This window comes from Mytilus edulis, chromosome 6, assembly GCF_963676685.1.
Source record: "Mytilus edulis chromosome 6, xbMytEdul2.2, whole genome shotgun sequence".
Classification (NCBI taxonomy): domain Eukaryota; kingdom Metazoa; phylum Mollusca; class Bivalvia; order Mytilida; family Mytilidae; genus Mytilus; species Mytilus edulis.
In genome coordinates, this window is record NC_092349.1 from 79,211,163 (window position 1) to 79,234,494 (window position 23,332).

Here is a 23,332-nt window from a genome sequence, read left to right on the forward strand (position 1 = left end):
TACATTTTAACGATTTCTCGTGGGGCCAAACTTTGCTTAACAAATAAACAAAGAAACTGTATGATTTTTAAAAACAAATTGATGGCAAACATTGTCTTTACTTTTAAATGAGAGGTTGGCATCATTAATTGGAACTTTTGTTTTTAAAATTGTCGTTTTATGTAAATTTGGTAAAAAAATCAAAAAAAATCGTGAAAAAACGTCACGAAAGCAAAAAAATATTTTTTTAAACGGATTTATATTTCCATAATGATTAAGTATTACTACCTTCAATATTGGTCCAATGAACGGAAAACTTTATCTTTAATTTGAAAAAAAGTCTTGTATCGTTTCTTTTGTTGACTAGTATATTATAAATAGCATAAACACATGCACGTTACCAAACACAACAAACTTGCATCGATATATGTACAACTTTAATAAATATAATAATAGGACTACAGAGAACCTATTCATAACCCATCCTTGTTTCCGGAATAAATCTCAGGTTTCGCTACCGATTTAAGTTTTAGAATATCTTAAAATTCGTCCAATAGAAATTAAGGCGTTTCAATTTCAACCATGGTGTCAATAATTAGGATGATTTAAAGAGAGCGTTAAATTTGTTGCTTCAGCAGTTCTATTAAAAAAGATTTAGCTTCATATTACATACTAAATGAGGTAAGCTTCAGTATAGTAACACGCTAGAAGATAAACCTATCTCCGAGTGTATTACTATTATACGAAAGTATACAATTTTTATTTCTATTTTTAGCTCACCCGGACCAAAGGGCCAAGCAAGCTTTTCTCATCACTTGGCGTCCGCCGTCGTCTGTTAACTTTTACAACATTTTTCACCTCTGAAACTACTAGGCAACATTAAACAAATTAACTTCACCACAGTCATCATTGGGACATCTAGTTTAAACAATGTGTCCGATGACCCAGCTTATTGCCAACAAGATGGCCGCCATGGCTAAGAATAGAACATAGACGTAACATGTAGATTGTAGCTTATATTTCTGAATCCAAAGCATTTAGAGCAAATCTGACATTGGGTGAAATTGTTCAATAGCTCATGAGCTATCTGCCCTGACATTTTCAGAAGTATCCGACAACCCGTTGTTGGGTTAATGTTGCTGCCCCTGAATTGGTAATTATACAGAAACTTTGCAGTTTTTAGTTTTGATCGTGAACACTATTGAAGATATAGACAAACTGTAAACAGCAATAACGACAGCAAAATAAGATCTACAAAGTAAGTCAACATTACTAAAATGAGACATACCTGACAACCCGTACATTTAGTTGTTTTGCTGCCCCGACATTGGTAATTTTTAGGAAGTTTTGCAGTTTTTGGTTATTATCTTGAATACTATTGAGATAAACTGTAAGCAGCAATAACATGAATATATAATGTTCACAAAGTAAGATCTGCAAATAAGTCAACATGACAAAAATGGCTAAAATTTATAATAAAACTACATCCAGGAGCCTGTAATTCAGTGGTTGTTGTTTATTGTTGTGTTACTTATGTTTTTCATTTATTATTTTGTACATTTATTTAATTAGGCTGTCATTTTTCTTGTTTGAATTGTTTCAGATAAATTTTGTCATTGCATGTCCCTTTTTTGCTGACTATGCGGTATGGACTTGGCTCATTATTGAAAACTGTCCGGTGACCATTCACTATTAATTTCTGTGTCATTTGGTCTCATGTGGAGGGTTGTCTCATTGACAATCATGCCACAACTTCTTTTTATATTTAAATATTAACTTAAAACATGACAAGACGGAAGATTTTCTTGACCTTAGATAGATTAGATGATAAGGATGCTATTCTAATATAGCTTTTAATGATTTTGTGTCTAGGCCTTTCTGCAACAATCAGAAATTTCTAAAAAAAAATTAGCTTCTTCAATCATTATGACTATCTGAAATATACTTGTAGCAGCACTTGATGTGTTAAGGTAAAACAGTTGCAAATCCAATAAAATTGCTCAGCAAAACATGCTACATAAACATATCTACATGTTCCTTGCAAATTTTAGAAAAATCTGTCAACCTGTTTGGAGATGATAACCATAAGAGCAAGGGAAAACATGGAAATTTCAAATTATTATCAGCCAGACAAACACAACTAGTCTGTGCAATCAATGGTCCTCAAATTTAGCCGACCGTCACTTTTTTTTTTACCAGTTAAGTGTTACAGACTCAAGTGAACTTCTTGTTTTCTGTATACTTATCTAATTATTTTTTTTATAATTGCATTCATTTTTTAGTTACAGCTAATTATTATAAGTGAACTGGATCTAAAAATTACGACAAGCGAAGGATGAATTTACCATATTTACTTGACAGGCAAAGCAAACAAAAACCAGGGGTGTGTCAAAACATTGAAATAGAAGACTCCAAGTTAGGTTTGTGTGAAGGTAAAAGAGAATCGGAGATTTGCTATATTGAAAACGAGGTTAAAACAGAAGATTCCAAGTTAAATGTATTTGAAGTTAAAAGAGAGACTGACAGCTCTGAGAATGAATGTAATATATTAATGTCGAGCGACTATAACAATCAAAACAATAATAACAATAGTGCCAACGTTAATAGAAAAATAGAAAAAGATGATATGGTTGACGTTGTACATGCTACAGAAACTGACATTTTCAATGTGAAATTTAAAAAGACCGATTTTTATACAGATTTGCCTTTAAATGACAAGAAAGATCGCCAGACCAATTTGAATAGGTCGGAAAATAATGGTGAAGCAATTAACTGTGACAAAATATCTAAGTTAATTTCCTGCAATAAAACAGAAGAGAAAAACAAACAAACTCAGACGAAGTGTTATAAATACAAATTTGGTGAGAAGGAATTTTCTTTTAAGTTTCCAGTCGTTTCAGTAGATAAAAATTTACCAATGATGTACATGTTGAATGGCGATAAACGTTCAGGTATTACATCGCCAGATGACCAATCATCAATGGCAAGGCAAGGTTTTAAGAATGATACACAAATGGAATCCGACAAATCGGAATTTGAAAACCTCAAAAAGTTAAACAAAAGTGAATCTGAAAAGCCTGTTTCGATGGTTTCATCCAGTTTTAATCACCAAGTCTCTTGTCAGATGTCACCGTGTAAAGAGAACGAAATCACAAAAACGATTCCACACAAATGCAAATTTTGCAACAAAGACTTTTTATCAAAATTTGCATTAAGAAGTCATATAAAATTACACACAGAGAGTGAAGGCTTTGTTTCTTATCTTCCTAAGCAACCACGTGCAGATTTGAAAACATCGGATGAGAACAAGAATCATATAATTGGAAAGGTTTACAACTGTTTTCTTTGTAAAAAAGTGTTTACGATTGAATCAGCAATGATCAGACATATTAAATTGCACAAGGAAAAAAGAAAGCATAAATGCAAGACATGTGGTAAAGGTTTTAATCAAAAACGTCAACTACAGAAACATGAAGTTATTCACACCGAGTGTAAACTCTTTATGTGTGATTCCTGTCAGATAAGTTTTAAAAATGTTTCTGAATTAAAACAACATATTCGAAATATTTGAAAAGGAAATATTTAATTGCTCTTGATGTGGGGAAAGCTTAAAGCCTTTAATACTTATGATGCCCTCGGAAGCCACGAGAACATACATGCTACATTGTCACCACTTGTATGTCATGTTTGTGGAGAACATGTTTCTTATTCTAAATAGAGGGAGCATTTAAAATTACACGACAGAAAAGCGCGTTACATGTGTGAAGAGCGTGGTCGGAAGTTTACTTTTACAGCTGATTTAAATGAGTGTGTAGCTAAATCTAATATATTTTGTTAGCTTGCTTACTTGCTGAACCGTGAAGTCATTGTTAGCAAGGTATACTACCCTCCTTTCGTAGTAGCCTAGTTCCACAGACAGATACTAGTATATAGGTTCGTTTTCTATCGGACTAGTCTACTCTTAAAGGATGGTAGTTAACCTAACCGAACAATGACTTCACGGCTCAGCTAGCAAGCAAGCTAACCAAAGATATTATTTTTGCCTACACACTCATTCAAATCGGCTGTAAATGCCACTAACAAAGACATTTGTTTAATCACTCAGAAATTAAACCATATAAAAGTAATTTTGAGTCGTGTGCTCAAAACTTTCAATCCAGTCCTGAATTGAAGAAACATTCAAGACTTCAACATCAAAAGTTTATGCATTTTAGTTCTTGTCATCAATGTGGCATTATGATAGTTTTAAACATCCCCGCCAACTTCGAATACATGAAAATATGCACAGGAAAGATAAAGGCTTTACATGTGATGTATGTGAAAAAAAGTTTTCTGATCAAAATTCTATGATAAAACATCAACAAATACATTTTGAAGAAAAGTCTTTTGAACATGTATGCCCAGGAATGCGGAAAATACCGAAAATACCAGTAATTAAAAGAGACATTTGCTTAACTCATTCTGATATCTACCAATTTTTATATGTGAAGTTTAGGGTGGAAAATGCTTTAAAGATATTCATACATTTCATAGCTGTGACCTACATGATGCACAATGTATGTATACAAACACACAACTCGGGCTCCATGTTTGTGACACTAGTAGATAAGGATTAAAACCTTTCCAAGACACATCGTCTTAATTAACACATTAAATAACACGCTGATGTACAATACATGCAATATGTACAAAACAGTCAATTAAGAAGTACAAAAATACATGTTACTGTATGATGTACATGTACAATTGTAGATCACATAAAATATGGAAACAATTTTCTTTAAAACAACTTTAAATATGTCACATCATGTATGTTGATCTTGTTGATAAACAAAACATTTGTGAACAGTAACTGTGCTATGTATAACATTTGTATCTTTAAAAAATGTACAGTTAAACTTTGGCGAATTAGGAACACAGTGTCAAATTACACATTAAGATAATTTATGTGCTTTATTTTTCTATGAAGGGAGGTTTATACTTTACAATCATTTTTAAAAATTTAGTTCATTAAAAATCTATTTGAAGAAAACAATCTGTATTCTTAAATATTTTCTATGGTAATGATCATTAGTATTGTCATTTACTTTAAAATTCAGAATGGAAATGGGGAATGCGTCAAAGCGACAACAATCCGACCATAGAGCAGACAACAGCCGAACTTTGTACATTTGTTTGTCATTAACTCTGAACTAAGAAATCTTTATATGGAAAAATATATATGGTGAAAGTTACAAATTTGTTTCTGTGAATGTACAAGTTCTAGCTGATAGTTTATTCCGTAATGTTGTGTCTTTGTGGCTGTATTGTATAGATAGTTGAAGGACATCGTAGTTAATGAATAATTCAATAAGTGGTCTTCTGTAGCAGTGTAGTGTAGATAGCTGGTAGCCAGACATCTAGTGTATTTAAAAGGAAGTGTCCTTCGGCTGTAGAATAATAATATAGGTAGTCGATGAACATTTTGTTTATTTAATTGGAAGGCTCATTCGTAGCATTAAAGTATAGATATTTGGCGGACATCTATAGTTCATTGAGTAGTGTCATAGGCAGAATTAAAGTATATAAAATTGGTGGACATCGAGATCACTCGTTCGGAAGTGTCATTGGTAGCAGTACAGCGTAGGTATTGGGGCACATCTAGTTGTCGAACATGCGAATTTTGTCGCTGAAAGCTCGACATAGGGATAGTGATCCGACGGCAGCGGCGGCTACGGCGGCGTTAGCTAATTTCTTAAAAGCTCCATATTTAAGAAGGTTGAAGACCTGGATGCTTCATACTTTGTATATAGATGCTTCATGTTATGATGTTGTCGTCAGTCACATGTCCAATGTCCTTGACCTCATTTTCATGGTTCAGTGACTACTTGAAAAAAGTTAAGATTTTTTGTAATGTTAAATCTCTCTTATTTTAAGTAATAGGAAAACTATATTTGGTATGTGCGTACCTATAGCAAAGTCCTCATGCCCGTCAGACTTTTTTCACTTAGATTAGTGAACAAGGTTTAGTTTTGGTGGTCAAGTCCATATCTCAGATACTTTAAGCAATATGTCTAGCATATTAGATGTATGGAAGGACTGTAAGGTGTACATGTCCAACTGGCAGGTTTCATCTGACCTTGACCTTTTCACGGTTCAGTGGTTATAGTTTAGATTTTGTGTTTTGGTCTGTTTTTCTTATAATGTATGCAATAGGTCTACTATATTTGGTGTATGGAATGATTGTAAGGTGTACATGTCTAGCTGGAAGGTGTCATCTGACCTTCACCTCATTTTCATGGTTCAGTGATCAAAGTTAAGTTTTGAGTTTTGGTCTTTTTCTAATACGTTATGCAATAGGTCAACTATATTAAGTGTATGGCAATATTTAGGATCTATATGTCAGTCGCGCAGGTTTTATTTGAACTTGACCTCATTTTCACGGTTCATTGCTCAGTGTTAAGGTTTTGTGTTTTGGTCTGTTTTTCTTAAAAAATATAAGCCATTGGTCAACTATGTTTGTTGTATGGAAGAATTGTTAGCTGTACATGTCTGCCTGGCATGGTTAATCTGACTATGACCCCATTTTCATGGTTCATTGGTCAATGTTTAGTTTTCTTGGTTACTGTTATCTTTGTGTGTGTGACAGTTGTAATAAAGCTTTTTATTTAGGACTATCAACATAATATCAATGATTTAGTTAGTAAAGAAGGCGAGACATTTCAGCGTGTGCACTCTTGTTTATTCAGTAGGAAGTGTCCTCGGTAGCAGTATAATGTAGATATCGTCGTTTTCGCAACAAATAAATGACTTGTACATAATTGAAGGAGTTTCTTACCTACAGAAAAAGATAAAATAAAAACCTAAACAGGCCATTGTGCATGTAAATACTAATCATATAGGACAACAACAGGTTTCGAAAGAAAGTTATTAAAAAAAAAACTTATTTGAAGCGGTCAATATTATAAGTGATATGATTGCTATTTATTCAACATTTCATCAGAGACTAAATAACGAGGATTTGAACAAATGTAGGTTATGGTACAGCCTGCAACAGAGTGCAAATCTATACCATACCATATATAGTAAGCGTTAAGCATAAACCCATACCATATAGCAAGCTTTAAAAGCAAACCCTTCCATAAAGTAAGCATTAAAGGCCCGACATGTCAAAGGCTCATGGGATAACAACATGAATCACAGGCTTCTGTTAATTGCAGGTTTATTACCACCACTACTTGTGGATAGTAAATCCAACCTAGACATCCGGTATGATAAAAGAATATAATAATATATATATACGGTGTACACGAGTTAATTCATGAACAAAATGTAATCACAAGCAATTTTACCGCAAGGGCAAGCGTGGTTCATTTGTGTACTCCATAAATTGATCTGAGAGAAGTGCATTTCGTTATCGCGTTATCTAGAATAATTACTGTTGTTTGTCTGTAGAATTTTTTGTTGATGTTTTAGCATCGATTTTTTTCCTTGACATTTTCCTTTGAGTTAGTTTCTTTTTACAATGTGCATCTTGAATTATCTTTTTGTTACAATATATTAAAAGTAAATAGATACCAAATTGTCATTGCTATATGCAAATATTTGTTGCTAGGGATAATTTACAATGATTTTGCCATTAAATAGTCATTACATTGCGATACATTTAAACAGGTTTGGTTTCAAATATAAATACAGTCATGTATATTTAAGCTGTATATTTAGCGTATTCAAAAGTTTATCTCCAGGATTGTATGCATGATTGCTAGGCAACACAATATACGAGATAGACGCAAAATGCAACTATTTTCAGAAAGTTTGTGGTAAAGAATTATAGCTTGACAAATTAAATAAAATTTGGGGTTAGGGCAAAAAATGGCTCTTTTCAACCCTTGCCCTTTACTTGACATTTTTTTTACTCGCTACAAAATAGCAGAAAAGCTTGGCGACATTCGCGTTTTGTCCAATTTCAAATTTTAAAAAGCTCTTTAATAAATTTTGTAATGTCCGACAATGTACATATATTGTATAATATATAGAATATATAGAATTACATCTGAAATTCCACTGGTGTTAATAATAATCATATCATTTATGAAATAGATACAACAAATCTTACATTACGTTTTTAATCGCACAAATCAAGTTGACTTCAAAGGTTATTTTAAATGGTCTAGTCACATTTTTAACACAAGACACGACCCTTGGTCCGCCTTATAGACAACCATCAGTGTTATGTACTTATATGTAAACAGTTGCATCAGCGGTTTTTATTTAATTTGCACTTAATTTAGTCTACAGTTTCTTTTTATCTTTTGGATGAGTTTCATTGAGTCTGTCAATTCTGTAAAGTTATGTAAACTAACAGATTGTTGCAAAATCATATATCATGGCGAAGCGATATTATATGATATATAAGATGTATCAAATTCAGTCAGAAATATGTAAACGGATTGTATGATGTCTACTATGATATACAATTTACTGATCTCTATTTTCTAACATTAAACCATTCTAATTTACTTTGAACACTAGATTAATATCTTACAGATAAGACCATGGTTTTAATTAGATATAGGACATGGCTAAATTTTGTCGATGCTCTGCTTCAGAAGTTCATTTTCATATTTCAAATGTTCTACATTCCAAAGTTATGGTTGTGATTGTACAAACACCTCTTGTGACATATTATTGACCTTCACCATTGTCGTGATACATTCAACACCTCTTGTGACATATTATGTGACCTTCACCATTGTCGTGATACATTCAAACACATTGATGCTATTCAAATTAAGAACAATCTTAAAAAAAACCAGCATGCAAATTATCAATTGCTTCATATATATATATTAGTTTTTGATACGTGGTATGAAATATTAAGTTTCATCAATCTACAAAAGCATAATTTCAAAGTATACATCATCATGATTATATCTGTGTCACTAGTTTTATCCATTCACCAGGTATTCCTAAAAAAAGGAGAAAGCTGGATTTATGTTTGAACATATTCCATATTTAGTAAAACGCTGTTCATTCGTCCCGTTACTAATAGTTGCCTTAAAGGGACCGAGAAACGGATCTATTTAACTTTAAAAAAGTAAATTAGTATACCCTATCTCGGGGATATGTGGAGTCAGGAACATCATTAGTGGTTGTCTATAGTAATATTTTGATGATCTTTCATAATTTGATATAGACAGCAGATCTTTTTTGACTGCCATGCACTTTTTCCTTCACTGTTTGCGACTTGGTGTTTGCCATATTGCATATATATAATGTCCTTAATTTTATGACTGAAGTATACCTGCTGTGTTTTGTATACTGTTGTTTGTCTATGATTGTTTTGCGTTTTCTGTCATGGCAATTGAAATGTCAGTTTTCTCCCCTACTTTTTTATAGTTTGATTATCCTTTCGCCTCTCTTCTATAAACAGAATAAAATTGAGAATGGAAATGGGGAATGTGTCAAAGAGACAACAACCCGACCAAATAAAAAACAACAGCAGAGGGTCACCAACAGGTCTTCAATGTAGCGAGAAATTCCCGCACCCGGAGGCGTCCTTCAGCTGGCCCCTAAACAAATTTATACTAGTCCAGTGATAATGAACGCCATACTAATTTACAAATTGTACACAAGAAACTAAAATTAAAATAATACAAGACTAACAAAGGCCAGAGGCTCCTGACTTGGGACAGGCGCAAAAATGCGGCGGGGTTAAACATGTTTGTGAGATCTCAACCCTCCCATGTCGTTTGGTTGCTGTCTTATTTACTTTTACCTCACATCTCCTTTTATTTATGGTGAATACCGAATTTATTACTCTTTACATGTCATGCTGAAATGTTATATATCAAAGTTGGTAAATTTGGAAACCTGTTGAAACGAGAACCTAGATTTAGTCTGAAATAAAACTATCTAAGCGAAAAAAAGGTTCCGATTTAAAAATATTTCGAAACCACAAGTATATTTAATCATATTCTTTGAAAATAATCTTATACACTGTTATTTGAAATATAGATACATTTCATTATGTATTGACTGTGGGAATTGATATTTGCTCATCCCCTTGGTAACATAAAGTATTATCATTCTGTAGATATGATGATTTAAAGTACAAGTAGTATTGAAGGTCCTCAAGTTTACATGTAATGTTGGTACAGGTTAGAAAACTCAAGAATGATATCATCATATATATCTTTGAACAGGAACATATGTAGCTGTGTCTTCCTATAGATCATTTCTGCACATGTATGTGCGGTCTTTTCTATTTATTCGAACTAGATAGACGTTTTTACACTTTTGAGTAGAAGTAAGTACTTATACAGTGGAGATCAGTTCTAACCTCTCATAAATTCTGTCAGAATCTGTCAGGAGAACTGTTCTAGAACAGTATGTAGAACTGTCAGCCTGACACCTTTTAGTCAGTTCTAGGTTAGAACTGTTCTAACTAGAACTGGTTTGGACAGTTCTAGCTAGAACTGATCCTGACAGTTCTACCCTAGAACAGTTTTAGACAGTTCTAGCTAGAACTGACCAAATATTTGGTCAGTTCTACTTCTAGAACAGTTCTACGGTTAGAATTGATTTCAAATTCTACGGCTAGAATTGATTTATAAATTCTACCGTAACGGCCAGAATTAATTTATAAATTCTACGGCTAAAATTGATTTATAAATTCTACGGCTAGAATTGATTTATAAGTTTTAAGAAATATTTGTCTTAATATAAAGGCTTCGGCAAAATAGCGAATTATATTATATAGAGTTTTGCTATTTTGCCAGTTTTATTTCAGATTTATAATCGGCAAGAGAACATGTTTAACCTCGCCATATTCTGCATGTATGTGCCTGTTCCAAGTCAGGAGCCTGTTATTCAGTGATTTTCTTTTGTTGATGTGTTACATAAATTATTTGTTTTTCTTTCATTTTTTGAACATATATTAAGCCGTTAATATTGGGGGGGGGGGGAGGGGGCATTATTATTTCATTTATTTTACATTTGTCATTCGGGGAGTCAGGATGACTCGTTTTACATAACAAAATTATCTGACCTTAATGTAATACGTTATTCCGGCCCAAACCACCAGGGACGGATCCAGCAGTTTAAAAAAAGGGGGGGGTCCAACTAAAATTTATTGTCCTCATTCAAATGCATTGATCTTCCATGGTACAAGTTATAGCAATATTGGAAAACAATGACCTCAGAATTTTGTACGCATGAATTTATAGTGCCAGCATGTCCTCTTTTTATTCAAAGTATTGAATCGAAAACAAATATCAGTAGTTTTCATACTTCAGACTGAGTCGTGTAATAAAATCTTTTGACCGCATCAATCTAAACTGACTTTATTTGCTCTTTCTTTCTGCAAATCTATATAGCTGTACAGTAATTCAGTTATGATTTTAGGTCAAGAGGGACTGTAATATATACAAGTTATAGCAATATTGGAAAGCAATGACCTCAAAATTTTGTTCGCATGCATTTATAGCGCCAGCATATCCTCTTTTTATTCAAAGTATTGAATCGTAAACAAATATCAGTAGTTTTCATACTTCAGACTGAGTCGTGTAATAAAATCTTTTGACCGCATCAATCTAAACTGACCTTATTTGCTCTTTCTTTCTGCACATCTATATAGCTGTACAGCAATTCTGTTATAATTTTAGGTCAAGAGGGACTGTAATATATACAAGTTATAGCAATATTGGAAAACAATGACCTCAAAATTTTGTACGCATGAATTTATAGTGCCAGCATGTCATCTTTTTATTCAAAGTATTGAATCGAAAATAAATATCAGTAGTTTTCCTACTTCAGACTGAGTCGTGTAATAAAATCTTTTGACCGCATCAATCTAAACTGACCTTATTTGCTCTTTCGTTCTGCAAATCTATATAGCTGTACAGTAATTCAGTTATAATTTTAGGTCAAGAGGGACTGTAATATATACAAGTTATAGCAATATTGGAAAACAATGACCTCAAAATTTTGTTCGCATGAATTTATAGCGCCAGCATATCCTCTTTTTATTCAAAGTATTGAATCGTAAACAAATATCAGTAGTTTTCATACTTCAGACTGAGTCGTGTAATAAAATCTTTTGACCGCATCAATCTTAACTGACCATATTTGCTCTTTCTTTCTGCAAATCTATATAGCTGTACAGCAATTCAGTTATAATTTTAGGTCAAGAGGGACTATAATATACAAGTTACAGCAATATTGGAAAACAATGACCTAAAAATTTTGTTCGCATGAATTTATAGTGCCAGCATGTCCTCTTTTTATTCAAAGTATTGAATCGTAAACAAATATCAGTAGTTTTCATACTTCAGACTGAGTCATGTAATAAAATCTTTTGACCGCATCAATCTAAACTGACCTTATTTGCTCTTTCTTTCTGCAAATCTATATAGCTGTACAGTAATTCAGTTATAATTTTAGGTCAAGAGGGACTGTTATATATACAAGTTATAGCAATATTGGATAACAATGACCTCAAAATTTTGTTCGCATGAATTTATAGTGCCAGCATGTCCTCTTTTTATTCAAAGTATTGAATCGTAAACAAATATCAGTAGTTTTCATACTTCAGACTGAGTCGTGTAATAAAATCTTTTGACCGAATCTATCTAAACTGACCTTATTTGCTCTTTCTTTCTGCAAATCTAAAAAGCTGCACAGTAATTCAGTTATAATTTTAGGTCAAGAGGGACTGTAATATACAAGTTACAGCAATATTGGAAAACAATGACCTCAAAATTTTGTTCGCATGCATTTATAGTGCCAGTATATCCTCTTTTTATTCAAAGTATTGAATCGTAAACAAATATCAGTAGTTTTCATACTTCAGACTGAGTTGTATAATAAAATCTTTTGACCGCATTAACCAAAACTGACCATATTTGCTTTTTTTTGTTTGATGTGAGTCTATATAGTTGCACAGTACTTCAGTTATATTTATTTTTACTGTAGTATATATAAATAACTGCAATATTGGAAATTGAACAAACATCAGTAGTTTTCATACCTCAGACTGACTCATGTAACAAAAATATGTGTCTGCATCAATCAAAACTGACCATATTTGACAGCATCAACCAAATCTGACAATATATGACTGCATCAGCTAAAACTGATCATTTTGCTTTTTTTAATGTAAAAATGTGCGAAGCGGGTTTTTTAATAGTGTGCACCACATTTTTTATGTTATTTCGAATAGACAGAAAAAAATGATAAGTCATTTCTTATAATTTGATTCTAAATTCCATTTTAAACCTTGCCAAACCATGAAAAGACGTTGATGACATTACGGTCACATGACTAACTTATGTCTATGGGCGCTGATAACACAATAACGACAGAAGACCCGTTACATCCAAACTTAAATTATTAAATAATGAACCGTCACAAAAAGTGACTTGGTCAGTAGTGACGGTTCATGATGGTTTTTTTTTAAACAAAACTATTTAACGGCATCATCCAACACTCACATCACTAATTCATATACTTTATTTTAAAATGAAAAGTACATGTATGAGAAATGAGAAGTTCTCTTCTTGGAAAGGTATACTGACTATACTGTTAATATAATTTGAAGAAGGAAAATGATTGGTTTTGTTTGTAGCCTTACGTCCAGTGGCAAATATTTCATTCATGTTCAGATCGAGTATATTTTTCTGACGTTCCAGACTCCCAGATATTATTCATTATCGTTATGGATAAGTTTGGCAACGAGATAAAAATTAGGAGGAAAAATTTTGTCCTGCATTTTTTTTAGCTGTAATCTCTGTCCTGCCTTTTTATTTTTCACTCAAATCGGTCCTGCCTTTTTTTTTAGTTTATCCTGACTTTGTTTTACCTAAATTGTCGTCCTGACTTTTTTTTTTTTTGCAAGTGTCACATCCTGCCTTTTTTATACTCAAAACTCCTGTCCTGCCTATTTTTTTCAAATTTCATCCTAGCTCCCCCATAAAAATCAAATGGTAGCTCCCTAACTTTTGATCAGTAAAAAATATAGAAACATCTGCTATTATACATAGTAAAGTAATTGGAACTGATTTTTTCTTCTAAATTCTAAATTGCCCTTTCTGCAGTGACGTCATTTAGAACTGTTCTACAGTCCTGACTGATTTAGTCAGTTCTGCTGACAGTTCTACGGTTAGAACTGATTTGGTCAGTTCTACCTAGAACAGTTTTAGACAGTTCTACCCTAGAACTGATCCTGACAGTTCTACCTAGAACTGACTTAGTCAGTTCTACCTAGAACTGATCCTGACAGTTCTACATAGAACAGTTCTAGGGTAGAACTGTTCTAGCTAGGACTGTTCTAGGACAGGTTAGAACAGTTCTATGACAGAATATTCTGACAGTTCTAATGAGAGGTTAGAAGTGATCTCCACTGTAGATGATCATTTCGAGCATCAAAAACCTGAACACTGGACGCGGACGCCATACGTTAGTGTAAGACCAGTCGACCCCAATCTAATTAAAAACCGATCTCTCGTCGCTCCTGTTTCTGATATGTCGCGTGGGAGCTCCCACGCGACATATCAGAAACAGGAGCGATGAGAGATCGGTTTTTAATTAGATTGAGTCGACCCCATAAAAAAAACCTAGACGCGGACGCTTTACCCTGGTGTTGGACAAATCTACCCTCCAAGGTGGACGCAGACGTCACGACAAGTCTAACCTCAACGATCGACGCGGACGCCATACCTTAGTATTAGACAAGGCTACCCTCCAAGGTGGATGAAAACCCTTGAAAGTGGACGCGTTTTTCGGAATACCTGAAAATCTCCCTCACACTTCCAGACGCAAGATCTGGTTCAGGACATAAGACCTGCTACACATACATACACATTGTTTTTAATGGATACTCTTGAAAGTGGAATGCGCACCCTTGCAAACTTGAGCGGACTCTTCATAGTTCAACGTTATATACCTATATGAAGTTATTTTCTTTCAGAACGACAGGTCATTCTTTTTCAGAATCAACCCGGACGATACCATGTTTCAATGAAATATGCTCAAAGGCATAAAATAATGACCTGTGTGAGGTCATTATTTTCCTTGATAAAAATGCAATCTATAATTTACTTCAAAATTTTATTCGTCTGATAGTTTTTGTTGCCGATTTGGAAATTTATTTTTTAAAATTCAATCGATGATAGATGTAAAAGAAACCTTCATTGCCCGCATTTTAATTTTAGAAACAAATAACGTGAAGTTTTGTTAATTTATCGCTACAATAAAGAAACATTATCATATATGTGAGATGAATTTTAATATAGACTTTCATAAATAAAAAGCCAGATTTAACATATTCGTGTGTTAGATTTTGAAAATCTTATTGAGTCACACTGAATAGGTTGATTGATGTTTGGTTGCTTGCTTAATGGCCAGTGGGAAATATTTCATGCATGTTCAGGACGATAAACGCTGCATAGGAATCATACTGTGACCTACATGTATTTATATTCGTCTTCGTGTCAGTTCTTAACTTTTTAAAATTTATGTATACCTTTTACACCATCAAATGATCAACTAATAAGATAATCTTATATTCTATTGAATAACATTAACGTAACTCAGAAAAGGGTCGGGTGCGGAGGGTATATAATTATATCCTGATTATCTGTTAATAAAATGTATTGCTTTTCAAAAGACAATCTTTCTGAATTTTTCATTCGATTCAATTAAAATAAAAAAAAAATATCCACTTTTCCGCGATAGAAATAACATTACAAATAGAAAAAAAACATATCCCTCCCCCTTTTCCATAAACTAAGTGGTACAATAAATTACTTTCAACGTGTCTTGTATTTGTCATACACCGTTATCGGATGGTAACAATACATTTGTGTCTTTCTTCATGCAGTTACAGTAATATTTTTATTGTGTAAGGATAATATTTTTTAAAAGGTTTATATCTAGATTCATTAGTGAGTTGTATTTCACATTCTAAATGAGCCGTAGGGCGCATTAAAACCTGAACGCATTAGAAAGGAATAACCCACTTTAGTGTTGTCGGTAAAATAGGATACTAAATTTTGCAAATCTTTATAAAAAAACAATATTTTTTTGACGGTATATAAGTCAGATAATGCATATTTTAAGGTTTTTCTTGTCGTAGAACACACTTCGGGGTGTCAGGATTGCTCAAATGAAAGACCGACCGTAGGTCGGTCTTTCTTACGGTCGGTCTTTCATTTGAGCAATCCGGACACCCCGAAGTGTGTTCTACTACAAGAAAAACCTTAAAATATGCATTATCTATAACTTAAGCCTTTATTTAAACCGAACCTGAACTTTAAGTATCTTGTTATTCTGAAAAAGAATAATTTGTAGATCAAGAGTTTCTATACAGCAATAGTAATTTGAAGGAACAATTGTGACATTAAGTTTTGCATTGAAGTGAAAATACGTCTTTAACATGCATATTGCATGAATCTCTTATTACTCAAAGAGGCGGAACAGAATTATTTCATAATTTAGATTGAATGATTGAAAACTTTTTTAATATTTACATTTTAGGAAGGAGCTTTTTTGAAATAATAAAGATACATGTAAATTGATATCTAATGGTACATGAATGTGTGTAGTACATGGTACTTAATTTTTAATGCCGTGTATGGTTGACAACCACAAATATCGCTAACTTATATCACAGCATACACACCTAGTGTCATCTGTACAAGTGCGTGTTTCTATAACCTTCAAGTAAGGAAACAGTTATCAATATACAATTTAATATGATCATTTATATCCGTGCATTGCATTGATTTTGTGTATGACTTTTGACTTCATATTACTTTAATATTGCATATATTACTGAATAAAACAGAGAGAAGTGCATTTCGATACCGAGTTCTCTTGAAGAATTACTGTTGTTTGTCTGTAGTTTTGTTTGTTTATATTTCAGCATTGAGTTTTAACCCTGACATTTTTCTTGCAGTTTGTTACTTTTTACAATCTGCTTCTTAAATTATATTTTTTTTTATAACATATTAAACGTGAAATTTGGTAAAATAGAGACCAAATTGCCATAACTATGGGCAATTATTTGTTGCTAGAGAGAATTTATAATGATTTTGCCATGAAATGGTCATTACATTCTGATACATTTAAACAGCATATACATGTATAATTCAATGCAACGTTAAACAGGTTTGATTTTAAATATAAATATATTTTCAAAAGTGTATATTCAAAAAGTTTATCTCCATGATTACTACTGGCAACAAAATATACGAGATAAACGAAAAATGCCACTAGTTTCAGGAGGTCTGTGGTAAAGAGATACAACATGACAAATTAAATTAAATTTGGGGTTGGGGCAAAACATGGCCCTTTTGACCCTTGCCCTTTATTTGACAATATTGTACTCGCTACGAAATAGCAGAAAAGCTTGGCGACACTCGCGTTTTGTCCTATTTCAAATTAAAAAGCTCATATATTGTATAATATATGGAGTAACATTCTGGATTTCCACTAAAGTATAATATCAGTGTTATAAATCATATCATTTATGAAATAGATACAACAAATCTAACTTTACGTTTTAATCGCACATTTCAAGTTGTCTTCAAAGGTAAATGGTTTAGTCACATTTTGGACACAAGACACGACCCTTGGTCCACCTTTTAGACAGACAGCAGTGTTCTGTACATATATGTAAACAATTGCATTAACGATTTTTATTTAATTTGCACTTAAATTTAGTTGACAGTTTCTTTTAATCTTTTGGATGAGTTTCATTGAGTCTGTCGATTTTGTAAAGTTATGTAAACTAACAGATTTTTGCAAAATCATATATGGCGAAGCGTTATATATAATATATTAGATGTATCATATTCAGTCAGAAATATGTGAACAGGATTTACGATGTCTGCTATGATATACAATATACTGATCTCTATTTGGTGCAAGGTCGAACATTAAACCATTCTGATTTACTTTGGGGACTAGATTCTAAATCATATCATATTTATAAAATCATGCTTTTAATGATTGAGGACGGCTAAACTTTGTCGACTTTGTGCTTCACATATTTATTTCAATGTTGCAAATATACTGCATTCCAAAGTTATATTTGTTCGGTCTTTTCGATTTATTCGAATTAGATACATATGACGTTACGCACTGTATTGGTGTCACTCAGCGTTACCTTGCAACATTTCGAGCATAAAAAAAACTGGACACTGAACGCGGGAGCTATACACCAGTGTTGGACCAGTCGACCCCTTCAAAAAGCATAGACGCGGAAGCCATGCCTCTGTGTTTAGACAAGTCGATCCTCCAAGATGTACACGGACGCCACACACTAGTGCTGGACAAATCTATCCTTAAACCGGTAAACGTAAGCCATACCTTAGTGTCGGACAACACTACGCAACAGGGTGGATAAATACCCGTTCAAGACGACGCGTATTTCGGAATACTTGAAAATCTCTCCCACACTTTTAAAAACAGGATCCGGTTCAGGACATGATATCTGTTTTACATACATGCAGGTGGTTAAAGATTTGTTTTTAATTGATAACCTTGAAAATGGAATGCATTCTTGCAAACGGGAGCGGACCCTTCATATTTATAATAAGCGCTTTTTATTTAAACCCAATCCCTGAACCATAGGTACATTGTTTGTGGTAATTCTGAAAAGGAATAATTTGCACATCAACCTGGCGAGTTTCCATACACTAATTTTGAGGGAACTAAGTTTTGCATTCAAGTGTAAATACGTCTAAGAACAACGCATGAGATTGAATCTCTCTTTATTCAAGAGGCGGAACCGAATTATTTCATAATTTAGATTGAACAATTTAAAAAATTTCTATTATTCAAATTTATGAAAGTAGAGTCTTCTGAAATGATAAAGATATATGTAAATTGATATATAATGGTAAGTGTGTGGTACGTGGTACTAAATGTTTAATATCTTGAACATGTATGGTTGACAACCATGCACAAAATCGATAATTTATATAACAGTATACAGTAGTATACACATCTATTTAAAAAAAAATTTGTAGTGTCATCTGCACACGTGCATATTTCTATAACCTTCAAGTAAGGAAACAGTTATCAATATAAAATTTAATATGATCATTATTTATATCCGTGTATTGATTTTTGTATGACTTTTGACTTAAGATTACTTTAATATTGCATAATATAACTGAACAAATGCACATGTTGATTGAAATCTTCAAATACGTGCATTGCACAGAGATATCCATAAAGATAACGGACTTTTCTTCTTGTTTATTATATTTTTAGTGCACCCTGCATGGCACGAACTCCTAAACATACTGTTACGTTTGTATAAATTATATAATTTTAAATAGAATTTTCGATGTTAAAATTTACTTCAACTTCACAGATCTACCACAATTCAGTACAGAAATTAACGATGTACTTATATTTAGCTTTATTTTGTAAACGATGGGCGAACGATACTAGAATGACATTCAAAGTAGATCGAAAATAAACTAACAACGCCACATGCTAAAAGACAAACAGACAACATTAAAATTATAATGTAATAACAGATAAATATCGAAATGTTATGTTTAAATAAGGGTGCAGTATTCACTTCGTGTTTGTTTGACATCTGTTTTGCAGAATTCATCTTATATCTTCTATAAGCACAATAAAATTTCTTGCAAAAATCTTAATAATATTTTTTAATTTTTAGTAGAACTTTGGTTGACTTTTTTTCCTAATTTTTATAGAATTTTACCTTATATTAGAGAACAATTTGTAATGAGAGTAGTATCGATTTTCAGACAAAAAATCCTTGATCATGTTCTTTCAATACCCATTTACTTAACTATCTACATTGTACCTACCTACTTACACATGTACATACCTTATTGAATCTATGTCGTATAGTATGAATCCATGGGTAAGCTTTCTCTATAAACTTTTGCCATGTAATAGCATTTCATTTAAAAACAAGAATGTGTCCATGGTACACGGATACCCCACTCGCACTATCATTTTCTATGTGTAGTGGACCGTGATATTAGGATAAAAACTCTAATTTGGTATTAGAATTAGAAAGATGATATCATAGGGAACATGTGTACTAAGTTTCAAGATCGGACATCAACTTCATCAAAACTACCTAGACCAAAAACTTTAACCTGAAGCGGAACAGACTGAAAAACAAACGGACGCACATACCAGAGAACATAATGCTCATAAATGGGACAAAACAGAGGCGGATCTAGAAATTTTCATTAGTTGGGGCCAACTGACTGCCCAAGACGTGGCCCACTACGGTCATGCTTCAGTGATTCCTTCTATAAGCAACCAAATTTCCCCCCTGAATCCGCCTCTGCACAAAATTAAAGAAAATGTGGTATGATTACAATTGAGACAACCCTTTACAAGAGACAAAATGAAACAGCTAGAAATTGAATTCAAATAGACATCTCTGATTTTTCAAAGAAACGACATGGTTAACGCGCGGATCTTGAAGAGGATACCCCAAAACATTTTCAAAAAAATGAACAGTCACACAAAAAGAAATATTTATATTATAGTTCCGTTTGCTTAGTATATATATGAGCGAAAATACTAACTAAGCAAAACAGTTGTACAACAGTTTGGCTGTTCGCAGGATAAATTTACAGGAAATGATAAAAGCTTTATCCAGCTTTTCGATTGTATTTTCTATGCAATATTTTAATATTGTCATGTATATAGCACGTTTTGTCATATGTGTTGTGTTTTACACAGAAATATAGTTTTATATTTGAGTGTCTCATAATCGTTGTCAGCCAATCAAATTTAAACAGTCAAGTTAACACAATGTAATAATAACAAGTAATAGCTTTTCTAAAAAGCTTGCCGTATTTTAGCTGATTATATTGAGATCAGTGGTTTGTGAGTAGTTTATTTTTATTGGAATATTGCACTTCAAGAAATATGAAAACATGCGCTTTTTTCGACTAATTTGTCATTTTTGGTGTATTATTGGTCTACCCGTGTTATAATGGAAGGAGATTTTATAAAATTGAGAATGGAAATGGGGAATGATATTATAATAAAATGTATTTTGTGTCTATAATCAACTTGATAAAAATAGCATATAACCTACAAGTACTTTTGAGGATTACTACTGGACAAAATGGACAACAACAGAAGGAAGTGGCGGATCCAGAGGGGGATGTATAAGGCGTACACCCCATTCCCCCCCCCCCTTTTGCTCATTTTTTTTTTTTAAATGATTAATCATACTAGACTATGTGAACTTTGCGATTTCCTGTGTACTCTATTTTTTTATATTTATGTGACAATTCTTTACTTATAAAGATATTTTTGGCTGGAATTTACTGATTGTCAAAGTTATGTGATTCGCTATGGTAGAGTTGACCAGTGCTTCGAAAAACGTCACTCAGTTGTTTTGAAATTCAAATTACAGTAACACATTGCTAAGTCTGAGGATGACAATCATGACACCTTCAAAGCGACATAGGATTGAGCAAGAACGTATTGACTTCTATTTAACTATTCCACCGAACAGGAAGTAATACTCTATAGACTATAACACTCTCATGAAAAAATTCTGAGGCAATATTATTTACCTACGAGAACATGTTTAACCCCAAATGCCATTGTCATGATTGATTGAATATATAAAAGTGCTGCTTTGCGTTGAAGACTAAACTCCAACCTTTAATAATTTACTTTTATAAATTGTGACTTGGATAGACAGTTGTCTTTGGTACTTACATACATGTATATGAGATCCAGTTATATCTATCTACAAGATTGAGCACACATTTTTTTTGTAATAAATTTAAAAGATAATTATTTCTATAATATCTGATAATATGTATCAGTTATTTGTGATTTTTCATTTGATGTGTACTCTCTGGTAATGTCAGTTTCAGCATGATCAGTTGATTGGTTGTGATAGAAAAAATGGGGCAGTTTGCAATTGTCATGTGCAGGTACACCACTTGTGGATCTTCTTTCCCCTCTCATTTATAAAATTGTGCATGATATCTATCACAGAAACGCACCAGAATTTTGGTAAATGAAACACTTGTCATATTAAATTAAAGTCAGGGGTGGAATTAAGAGGGTTTTTCAGGGGGCCTGGGCCATCCCTTTTGTAGGAAAATTTTGTTTTTTTATAGGGAATCACTGAAGCATGACTGGAGTTGGCCCCTTCTTAGGCAGTCAGTGGGCTCTCGCTTATGAAAATTTCTGGATCCACCACTAAAAGTTTGAGTATAGTTAGATAAGAATTTATGACATATTATGTTGAAATTTGCACAGATAATGAATGAAAAATAGAGTAAATTAAAAAATAGGCACTATTATTAAAAGCTTTCCTTGCTTATTCACAAGGACATATAATATCCTCCGTGCTATTCCGATCTTAGTTTCTATTCATACATACATGTACATGTAGTCTGGTGCTGTTCCAAGTAGTTTTCTTTTTTCTGTTTCTTGAGAAGTATTTCTTTTACCTGTTCAGTCACTGTAAAGTGTTACAATTCCTATTTAAACGCAACACATAAATAGTGACCAAAAAGGTACAGCTATCACATGAGAGAAGCTAGAAAAAAGTAAAATGTATACATTTTAAACATTTTTGTAGGACCATGAAAATGGGGTATATAGATAGATATGCATAAAGAGACCATAGAACAAATAAGCAAACAAATTCAAAGGAGATGTACAAGTACATGTAACATGAATTATTATTATTAAAAAAAAGTCATGGCATGGCCAGAGACCCCAAACTTGACAGCATTTGGTGTTGAACAGGTAAAATGTTTGCATTGACAATAAATATAGCCTTTGTTTCACCCAGGTCGCCTTTCCCTAAATCAGCTATATTAAAGGTAACCACATATTTCTGGGCCGGGTTGAAAAATAAATGAAAATGACTTTGAAAAAAGCTTATAGAAAGACACCAAATTTGGGAGACATCTATTAAAATGTTTGAAATAATAAGAAAGTTGACAAGAAATAAGCTTTTTCAGATAATATACAGACTATTGCAGTCAGCCGCCTGAAATGTTTGCTTATACACTTTGCTTTCCTATAATGATTTAAAATCAGTGTGATAGTTTTCATGAAGAACACTGAGCGTACAGGTATTATGACGAGATAAATGTTGTGTTACATGTATCTACCCAAATAAGTAAAATATGAAAATTCTTGCCTCCAAAACCAGTGATTGATCTCCTGATTTATATCTCATCACTCTATGCAGATGCTGTGTGAAAAAAAAATTGACTATACAGTATGCTTCTATCCATTGAGTTGATTTATTATTAATTATTTTGCTTTGAATACACCTTATTGCTACAATATGAATATGTCCACCATTACAAACTGTACA

At 32.8% G+C, this 23,332-nt stretch overlaps 1 protein-coding gene across 1 annotated transcript; it reads left to right on the top strand.

Moving 5' to 3' along the window:
• The first annotated feature begins 547 nt into the window (after window positions 1-547).
• On the top strand, window positions 548-4,823 carry LOC139528545 (zinc finger protein 723-like). The gene is made up of 2 exons (XM_071324575.1): window positions 548-660; window positions 2,262-4,823. Exon 2 carries the CDS (start codon window positions 2,315-2,317, stop codon window positions 3,548-3,550), a length of 1,236 nt encoding a protein of 411 aa, XP_071180676.1. The 5' UTR covers window positions 548-660; window positions 2,262-2,314; the 3' UTR covers window positions 3,551-4,823.
• The last annotated feature ends 18,509 nt before the right edge of the window (window positions 4,824-23,332 follow it).

Excerpts from the sequence above, each read along its gene's own strand:
- LOC139528545 (XM_071324575.1), top strand. The coding sequence starts at position 2,315 with ATGAATTTACCATATTTACTTGACAGGCAAAGCAAACAAAAACCAGGG.